Source organism: Corylus avellana, chromosome ca5 (assembly GCF_901000735.1).
Source record: "Corylus avellana chromosome ca5, CavTom2PMs-1.0".
Lineage (NCBI taxonomy): Eukaryota > Viridiplantae > Streptophyta > Magnoliopsida > Fagales > Betulaceae > Corylus > Corylus avellana.
In genome coordinates, this window is record NC_081545.1 from 33,098,763 (window position 1) to 33,109,553 (window position 10,791).

General features: G+C 34.0%; 2 protein-coding genes across 2 annotated transcripts; one reads left to right on the forward strand and one right to left on the reverse strand.

Moving 5' to 3' along the window:
* Positions 1-3,976: 3,976 nt before the first annotated feature.
* On the forward strand, positions 3,977-8,358 carry LOC132183429 (V-type proton ATPase subunit d1). Its single transcript, XM_059596865.1, has 10 exons — positions 3,977-4,281; positions 5,908-6,028; positions 6,286-6,393; positions 6,478-6,580; positions 7,017-7,097; positions 7,195-7,280; positions 7,450-7,509; positions 7,635-7,683; positions 7,881-8,015; positions 8,184-8,358. Exons 1-10 carry the CDS (start codon positions 4,101-4,103, stop codon positions 8,313-8,315), a joined length of 1,056 nt encoding a protein of 351 aa, XP_059452848.1. The 5' UTR covers positions 3,977-4,100; the 3' UTR covers positions 8,316-8,358.
* Positions 8,359-8,780: 422 nt separating this feature from the next.
* LOC132182191 (MDIS1-interacting receptor like kinase 2-like) lies at positions 8,781-10,741 on the reverse strand. Its single transcript, XM_059595378.1, has 2 exons — positions 9,511-10,741; positions 8,781-9,157 (listed from the first exon to the last, which is right to left on the reverse strand). Exons 1-2 carry the CDS (start codon positions 10,739-10,741, stop codon positions 8,781-8,783), a joined length of 1,608 nt encoding a protein of 535 aa, XP_059451361.1.
* Positions 10,742-10,791: the final 50 nt, after the last annotated feature.

Here is a 10,791-nt window from a genome sequence, read left to right on the forward strand (position 1 = left end):
ATCCACATGTGGTAATTATTAAGATTGTTTATGCCAGAAAATATATATACTCGTTAGCAAAGGAGGAATTAATGGCGAGAAAGCTCAAACAGAAAAAGAATGTTTAATTTCCAAATTTAAACTCCGTTGGTCAATATTGAAATTTATAAAAAGGACAAGGAGCATTTGCAAATAATCTAAACATGTTCCCTAATAATAAAAAAAGATGTTAAAGTTATATAATAACAAACCAAAAATGGAAATAAAAATCTTAAATTATTTTATTTAACCGGAAATTAGATTAAAAAGCAGGGACAAAAGAGGGAGATCAAAGTTATATTCAGTTTCAGGGTGATAAGGTGGCATTTATGAGGAAAGGGTATGTGTTGAAAGATGTATGACAAACTCCAAGTGTTGAACATATAAGAGCAGCGTTTTTCTTTTGTTGGTGTACGTTGAGGTTCGTAAAAATCTCTGGCAACGCTTAATTTGTAACGTAAACTTTGTAGAAAGGGGAGAGGGGTTGGTGGGTTGAATTGTTTTTATCGTAAAAGATATGAAAGCGAAACAGAAAATTAAAAAGCAAGTGATAGAAACCCTGCAAAACAAACACGCTGTTTTGGGTGGTTACAAGTCCACCAATTACTTTCTCCTGCATGCTTACACTTGATCAACGCGTAGCCTCCTGAGCTTGCAAGGTGGTGCCATTGCCATCTTTAAGGTTTTCCCTATAATACAACTATGGTTTTCACTTATCACAATAGAATCCTCTCTATTTCAAGATCGAGTTAAGATATTATTTTATTGTATTTAATTAAATACATTGACGGTTTATACATTTCATTTCATATAATTCGAAGCAGAAAAAGAATTATCTTTATTTCATTTCATTCATGTTTATCACTTTCCTCTTCTTAATAGAGAAAGTAAATTAAAACTTGACAAAATTTATGACGATTAATAAATGACTTGAAACTGAAGGTAGACACTGCAAGCAGAAACACGTGGTTGACATGATAATATACATGACTTTCACGAAGACCTAGAACATGCCTCTCATCTATCCATGATGGCGCACGGATTGGCAAAGGTAACTGAGAGTGGTGGTATTTCTAGAATTTGGATGGAGGAGATCTCAGAATTTATCCATGATGTTGTTGTTTTAGAGCAAACTGCAGCTTGTTGTTTGGAGTCCTATGCTCTTTGATGTTTTAGAGTCCTTGACTCTAGATATCTATTTGTACTTTCAGAATTATTTGAATAAGATCAGTCTTCTTTCAAAAAAAAAAAAGAAAAGAACATGCCTCTCTCTCTCTAAGATCATTTATTTATTTAGAGTATTATAAGCCCATTGATTTATTTTCCTCATTAGTTTTTCGCAAGCAGATCATGGCATAAATTTATTCTTAAATGAACATGCTATATATATATACTCTATGTAAATAACATATTGTCACCTTCACCCGTTGAACTCCAGGCCTACTAATAATTTAAGCTCGTTAAAGTAATTTGGAGTCATCAGACGACTACTTTCGGTAATAGAAAAACGGACGAGAATTTCTAATTCACTTGTTTAAAATGGAGATAAATTATTTTATAGTTAATGTTTTATTTTATTGCTCTTAACACGTGTATGATGTCATTTTATTCAGTTTTTTTTAAAATGATGTGCTGACATATATATATATATTCATCATATAACATCATGTATATCGTTAAATATACCAAAATAAATTCTTGATCATTAAATCACTCATATTCATTTGAAATGAAGATGATCTATTTAAAAAAAAAAAAAAAAAATCGGCTCTTGGAGATATAAAAGTTGATCCACTTGATGAAGCATAGAAAATATAGTCCCCAAGAGGTAGCTCAATCGGCTGAAACTACACTTAATGAAGTGGAGGTCACTAGTTCGAATCACTCTCCCCCTCTTGTGCAGACATGTAAAAAAAAAAAAAAAGATAAAGGTATCTGCAGTACGTACCTATATCTCTTCAAGACTTCATCCAATATTATATTTTAGAGAAAATATAATCACACAATTTCAATTTATTTCATTGATTTTTAAATCCAAATTTTTACTCCTTTTATGATTTGCATTTTTCACTTCTTTCGCCTAAAAAATTATTTTTTAACTCATGAATACCAGCCAAATAAGCAGTTTTATATGATTTTCGACATAATGAGTAAAGTGAAAATAAAAAAAATAAAAAATAAAAAATAAAGAGTTAAATTAAAATCTGATGGAATAAATTGAAGTTGCAACTTGCTTGATTACTTGTGAAGTAAATTAATATTTTCTTTATATTTTATTAATAATGCATTCCACCTGGTATTACCATTATTAATAAATCGCATATAATAACCCCCCATCTCCAAAAAACAAAGTCAACAAAAAGTAGTTGGTTTTTTTTCATGCAATACGCATCATCAAAATCGTGCTCTAACATCCTTCTTTTTTATTTTTATTTTTATTTTTTTTATTATTCCCTTGATTTTTTTATTATTTAAAACTACTATCTATATCCTAATTAATATTAGAGAAATGTTAAAGGCTCAATTTTTTTGTCCAATAAAAGTCCAACTTTTACCTTATTTTTTTTTTAAAAAAATAAAAATAAAAAATAAAAAAAATGTCTAAAGCAACTCTATCTATTTTTTACCTTTCTTTTATTTGATATTTTTTTTTTAAATAAAAAATGGTAACTTTTATTAAAAAAAAAATTGAGTCCTTACCATCCGTCTTAATATTACAGCATGAATATATTATATCCACAAGTCAGACCGTTGAAGAATGAACAGTTGTGTTTATACGGTTGGCCGTTAGGAATTTGCAGCCCATGATTGAATCATGAAAATGGACCGCCCGCTTCCCTCTAGTTAGAAGCCTTGAATGTCCGCGCCCTCCTTTTTTTTTTCTAACTTGAAAAATGTGTACACAGAACCGGCACACATACGTTTGTATGCATGTCGTGTACGTATATTTATTTTTTAGTCCTATGATGGAGAGCGACACTTAGAGCCATGGTCGTGCGCGTGCGTCCGCGTGTCAGCCCTGGGCAAGCGAGCAGTTCTCCTTCTCTGGGCGCGTGTCGTACGCTGAACTGCTGCAACGTGGAAGCGTCTGACATCACGTGAGTTGCCATTGTTGAATGATGACATGGACATATGCGGCTAAGACTACCACAAATGACAATTTGATGTACCGAATCGTCAGCAACCTTTCAAATTAGAAAGTAAAGCAGTGGAGATTTGATGGAATTAATTAGGGATAAAGAGTATTTTCTGTATAATCTCTACGAATATTGTTTTGTGGAGCGAATTTAATACTATTTCTAATAAAAATCCGACTTATCAAGAATAAAGTATTATATTCTGATATTTAATAATTAATACATAATAAAAAAAAGATATATCTAACTTATTTTACACGACATTTAGCATATGTCTCTAACAAAGATACAAATTCTATGAGCATATACGGTATACCTTTTTTTTTTAAGAATAAACAAATGAAACATATAAATTATTTCCGAGTTTTTTGATGTGTATACATTTGTTTCGATTCATAAATAATACATATTATTTGATATAGTAATACTATTTTATAGATTATTATATGATTGTTATATAACTATGATATAGCAGTAAAAATTAGTTAATGTAAAAAAATTAATGTCCAAACATTACTCTATTTGGTAATATTATGATTAGGGGCCAAAACTTGATGACAAAGTAGAAACAAAGAACTTATAAAAGCTTTAGAACTAGCCATAGCAAGAGGAGAAAAAAAAAAAAGAGGCGTTTCGGCCCATTTGGGCTTGAAATTTTCCAACATTGTGGTGTACTTAGTTGGGCCCTATCTTTACTACACTGTAAATCTCTAGGCCCAAGTTGGTAAGATGAAGGTTCCAGTTAAGCTCAGCCATATACGAAAACGTGGAGGGTAATTTAGAGATTTCAATCTCACCCAACGATGAAACAGACCAACTCGTCCTTGATCTGAATCGTACCACACAGCCATAGCAGGTCTCTTGCTCTTTCGTCCCTAAAATCTCTTGGCTCAATTTTTGTCCTCCGAATTCGTGTGTTTCCCTTCAGATCCGTCTTTCAGGAAAATGTACGGATTCGAAGCGCTTACCTTCAACATCAATGGAGGATACCTGGAGGCGATCGTGAGGGGGCACCGTGCTGGGCTGCTGACAGCCGCTGATTATAACAACTTGTGCCAGTGCGAGACCCTGGACGACATCAAGATGCACCTCACGGCCACCGAGTACGGGTCGTACCTCCAGAACGGTGCGTTGTGTTTTTATATCCCTTCACCTTCTCCAATTCGCTTTGATTCGACTGATTTCGTGTGATCCTAACCTCTGTTTGGTTACTGAGAAAATGGAAGTGAGAGTTTTTGACCTATTGTTGTTTTATTGTTTGGAGATATGAAATTTGTGTTAATTGGAGGTTTCTTTTAAGAGAATCACTATTTACTTAATATCTCTAATTTGAATGAAATGTAGCCTCTGTTATAGTCATTCTTTCAATATTCTGTTTTGAACATTTTCATGTTATGGATTTGTCTTCTAATCTTTTTAGAATTTTGGGGTCTTAGGTTGAAGCGGGAGTTATTTGGTGTCAATGCATTGATTAACGGAGAGTTAGGGTTTCACAAATGGTAAATGTTAGAGTGAAGGCTTGCTATCCGCTCAAAGTGAATGTGTGTTGAATTGGATGACTGTTTAGTAGGGTAGGAAGTAGGATTTTGGTTGAATATTGAGCGGGCAAGATAAGGGCTTAGGCTATGTCTTGGTTTAGTCTTTCGAATCTTGAAGCTTAGGACTGAGAAAAAGAGGTTTTCATTGAGAAGGATGTTAATGACAGATTGGAAGATACTAGATAGTGATCTCATTACTTATCAAAAAAAAAAAAAAAAAAGATAGTGATCTCATGTCTACATGGAGGGTTCTCTGCATTCAGAATGTTGGGTATATTGAGAGTGTGGTCGAAGAAGCCATGTTAATATAGCAGCTGAATTCTCTGCAAAGGATTTTCAGAGCCTAATCTCAATATGAGGGTAGATAATGTGCTCATATTTGAATGAGACAAATTTGAGAGATGCTGGGCAGAAACCCAGCAATCTTCCATACATTAAGAATATCTGTGAGAGCTGAAATTTTACTACAAATGACATGTAGGAAAAATATTTGATAAGAGGCAGTGGAATAAAAGATCGTGGCTGCATTGTTTCTGTGAAGGAAGAGATGCAACTTTGCCTTTGTTTTCTTTTTGCTTACTGCATATAGTATTTATTTGTGTTTTTTTTTTTTTTTTTTGGTTGGCAAATGGTAACCTTGCAATTTTACTACCTTTGTCATGCTTGGCCTAGTAAAGCGCTTTACATAATGACAAAAGTTTTGAGGATTGTGAGACATCGTTGGCGGAGCTTGAGTCCTTTTTCTTTGTTATTCTTTATACTTGGACAGCTGCATTTGTAGCTCCTTGGGAGATTAGTTTTCATAATTTTCTTGTTCTTTTCTCTCCTCCTAATTAGGTGTTTCTCCAGTATACTCCATGTGTACCTGAGTAGCACTTTTTGCTTTTAATGATATTTTGACTACTTATTAAAAAAAAAAAAAAAAAAAAAAACAAGTAAAGCACTTAACATGATGAATAAATTTCTTACGGTGCACAATTTGATGAATTTGTTGAATAATGCAGCTGCCGCAGCATGTAGTCCCATTTATTGTGTTCCCATAAACCTGAAGTTTTATGTGGGTTACATCTCACGAGATCTATATGCTTTCAATTTGAATTGATGACTTGGAATTTCTGATTTGATGTACATGCATATGTTATAGTTTTGTTTTATGTTTCTATTTTTTATTTGGTTGAAGTTACTAATTGCTATTTCTCACAACTTTCTTGCAGAACCTTCCCCTTTGCATACTACAACTATTGTAGAGAAATGCACTCTTAAACTGGTTGATGAGTATAAGCACATGCTATGCCAAGCGACAGAGCCCTTATCAACCTTCTTAGAGTATATAACGTATGTGGATTTCGTCCTTTTTGTAAATCTTTTCTCGTGTTGTAATTTTTTCTTTTAGCATTGTTGATCATTCTACTGTTAGTTGTGGATTAATTTTAGGCCGAATATTAAAAAAAAAAAAAAACTTTGAAATTACAAGCTTTTTTATATCTAAATGGCTTAAAAGAAAAGAGATATCAAACTTCTTATGATTACAACTACTGAATAAAACATAAGCTGAACGCATGAAAACCATTATAATCTGCTGCTTCATCCAGATACGGTCACATGATAGACAATGTTGTCCTGATTGTTACTGGAACCTTGCATGAGAGAGATGTTCAGGAGCTCTTGGAAAAATGCCACCCGTTAGGCATGTTTGACAGGTAATTTCACCCCTGAACACTGCTTTCCCTGACTTATTGATGATTTATAAATGAATTTTTCTTAATTTCCTCTGTTCTCCTCAGCATTGCTACTCTGGCAGTTGCTCAGAATATGCGAGAGCTTTATAGGTTGGTTCTTGTTGACACACCATTGGCTCCATACTTCTCCGAGTGTATCACATCAGAGGTGTAGACTTGTCTTTATTCACTTATTACGTTGTTTTATCTTTAAATTATTGTACTTATCTCATAGTCTTAATTCTATATTGGGTCTCGACATTGTCGTGCTTTACTGTTACTCTGAATGGTGATCTGATCATTCCTATTTTCTTGAAATAGTCGTATGTACTTCAAATGGATAATTTTGATCATCTAGTTAGAGAAGTGTGTTATATTAGGGCATTGAGCTAGAGATTATTTACCATTGGCTATTAATTTCTTAGAGTGAATTCAGAAAACCTTTTAATGTCTTTATTATATTAATACCAGTACATGAGTTAGTTCTCATGAATGATAGCAGTGGCATCGCAATTACAGAATGATCAATTTGTTTGACATTATTGCATTTGATACTTGTAGGAAAACTTTGATTTTAATTCCTTTGGATTCCCTTTATTATGTAGGACTTGGATGACATGAACATTGAGATAATGAGGAACACTCTTTACAAGGCGTACCTAGAGGATTTTTACAGGTTTTGCCAGGTGAGCATTGATTTTTACAGATTTTTTTTAAAAGATATTTGGAAATTTTGTTGCATGTCCTATGCCATTTTAATTTCAACGTGATATTCTGGTATAGAAACTTGGGGGTGCGACTGGAGAGATCATGTCTGACCTCCTCGCCTTTGAGGCTGACAGAAGGGCTGTCAATATTTCCATAAATAGGTATTCTTCTACTGTTCACTTTTTTTTTTGGTATGGTTTCTCATGGTGAATCTTTTGATGTTGACAAACTTGTTTCACAATTTTTTTTTTTAATGGTTTCTCATTGTTAATCCTTCCAATCTTGCAAATGCATTCTTCTGTTGTCATTGATTTGGTTCTCTTTATGCAGCATTGGAACTGAGCTTACCCGAGATGATCGCCGGAAATTGTACTCTAACTTTGGTTTACTGTAAGCTTTCGGCACGATCATTATGTGATTTTAACATTGGATATTTTGTGTAGCTTTAGAATGTTATCTTTGGCAATGTATTTTTTTTTCCCTGGCGTCTTACACTTTTTGCTTATGTTGAACAGTTACCCCTATGGCCATGAGGAACTTGCTGTCTGTGAGGACATTGACCAGGTATGTGTTTTTTAGCCCTCAAATCAATTGGATGCATTATGCGCTGCACTTGTTTTTCTTTGCCATGTGTTGACAAGGATTTCTTCTTAACCATTACCACTTGATTGGCATTTATTATGGGGCTTGTACTAATTTCTGCTCGGTTTTTTTAGTGTCAGTGTTTGTGACTTAAGAGCTCTGTTTGGTTGCCATTGTAGGTCCGTGCTGTCATGGAAAAATATCCTCCTTATCAGTCCATTTTTGCTAAATTATCCTATGGAGAGAGCCAGATGCTAGACAAGGCATTCTATGAAGAGGAAGTGAAAAGGCTTTGCTTAGCATTTGAGCAGCAGGTTTGTATTTCAGCAATTGAGTAGCCATTTATGAGAGTGAGAAGATTGGCATGCCTGATTATATCTAGCTTCTTTAGTTATTTCAAACCGTTGTCTTCTAGTTCTTGTTGAATGTTGATAACCTGTTCCTGTTTACTCATGATGTATCTTGTTCTTTTTGATTTGCAGTTCCATTATGGTGTTTTCTTTGCTTACATGAGGTTGAGGGAGCAGGAGATAAGGAACTTGATGTGGATTTCTGAATGCGTGGCTCAGAATCAGAAGTCCAGAGTTCATGACAGTGTTGTCTTCATCTTTTAGTTGAATTTTTGACTCGTAAGAAAAGTAATCTGCTGTTTTACTTTTCTTTTTCTTTTTTTAAAAAAAGGTTAATCTGCTGTTTTCATAATCTTCTGTAAATCACCTCCCTCTCATCCTCCAGTGTGTAGCAGAGATAAACCTACCTGCCCCATTTGTGAGACTCATAAAAATTATTGTTTTTGTGTGTTTGTTTATTAGGGAAAGTTATTGCATCATATTGGTAGAATTATTTTGGTTGTACGGAAAAATTGGATTTTATTTATTGTGTTTCATACTAATAAGAATAAAACTTTGGTGGTTACATTAAAGTAATACCGTGGTTGCAGCTTTCCCTGCGCATAGGTACAATCTAGGAAATAACATAATTCATGATGTTATAATTCTCATACACAACATTATTTATTCATACAAGTTCATCAAAAAGTTTGATACTCAACCTAACTACAAGCACTTCATAATTGTGTTTCATCCCCCTGATTCAATCTTATACATTTCATGGTTGCTTAGCTGCCATAGTGAAAGTTCATGTAAAGGTTTGGCTATTGGCTTCTTTCGAGAAAAAAATTCTTGAGACACGCATTTCATTGTAGGCCGAGACGTTGGTTTGGTGTGTAGGCATGCAAATGCTAGTGTAGCGACAAGAAAAATATCTTGAGCAACCAGATGATTTGGAGGTGGCAAACGTTGGTCTAATATTTTATCTAACAACACATTTTGAGAATACGGTGATGATAATGAAGTCAAGAGTTCTGATGGATGTCTTCCCATTAATATTTCCAGTGCCACAACTCCAAAGCTATAAACATCACATTTTTCAGTAACTTTCATAGTGTAGGCCAACTCTGCATATAAAAATAAATAAAATAAAAAATAAAATAAAAAGATAAAAGAACGATAAGAACTATTAAAAACATAATTTTTTTTTCTTTTTTTGTTTTCTATTTTGTTTTGTATATTTTTCAATGTAAAGATGTTGAATAAAACTTGTCATTGCATAAAAATTCTATAGCAAAAGTTGTTTGTGATCATGCATGAATCAATTCAAATGGTAAATGAGAAGGTAACCCTATTAGCATAATATTGGGAAAAATATTTGTTCCACATGGCTAGTTCTATGTTTTAGAATAATATGCAAGACAAAATAAAATAAAATAAAATAAAAATATAATATAGAGGAGGAAAAAGAGTAGTTCACCTGGGGCAATGTAACCGTAAGTGCCTGCAACTAATGTTTGATTGGAGGAATTTGGATCAAGAAGTTTAGCTGTGCCAAAGTTAGAGACAAAAGCCTCCAGTTTAGAGTTCAACAAAATATTGTTGCTAGTTATATCTCGATGAACAATTGATGGAATGCATTCATGATGCATGTAAGATAAGGCGTGGGCAGTGCCTTTGATGATGTTCACCCTCTTGCTCCAATCCAATTCTATAGCTTCAACATCATTGCTCAGGACACAAAAAAGGCTTCCCCTTTCCATGTACTCATAAACCAAAAACATGCATCGCTTATGTAAACAGAACCCATAAAGTTTTATAATGTTTCGATGACGGATCTCTGTTAACACTTTTATCTCGTTCCCAAAACACATATCAAATGTTGGGTTCTCAACCTCCAAACGATGAAGTTTCTTCAAGGCAACCACTTTGCCACAAGGTAATTCTGCTTTGTAAACACTACCATAACCACCGGTTCCAATACAATATTTTAAGTCAAAGTCCTCGGTTGCTTTAATCATATCTTCATATGCAATATGTCCATCATAATTCCATATCGAGAACAAGTTCCCATTCTTTGTTTGTCGTGGCTCAAATTGGGTTTTCTTGACATTGCGTCGAGACAAGAGAAAGCCTAGAAGAACTAGAAATCCAAGGGAAATGGGGATGGGAACAAAAAATTTTACTGTGGTGATAATTGATTTGTTACTGGCTGGAATTGGAAGGCAAGGAGGGAGACCGATGTAGTCACCGCATAAATCCTTGTTGCCGATCAATGTGTAGCATTTTTGAACCTGATCATAATTGTCTGGAATTGGACCCTTCAAAGAATTGTATGACAAGTTGACACTTAGAGAAATCAACATACGAGGAATGTTGCCAGTAAAATTATTGTAGCTGAGATCTAGAAGCATTAAACCGCCTAAAGCCTCTAGTTGAATTAATTCTCCACTGATGAAATTATGACCAAGTCTAAGATATCCCAAGGAAGAAATGGTGGTGATCTGAGTAGGAATTGGACCAATGAGATTGTTATAATCGAGAAATAATTCGACCAGATTTGCCAAGTTCCCTATTTCTACAGGGATGGAACCTTTGATTTGATTCAAACTAAGGTCCAAGTTTTGCAAACCAATTAAGTTACCAATAGTTGAAGGGATTGGACCAGTAAGTCTGTTATTTTGAAGGGACAATTGACTCAAACTCTTCATTTGGCCTATTTCTTGGGGAATGAAACCGTCAATTTGATTCGAAGCAAGAC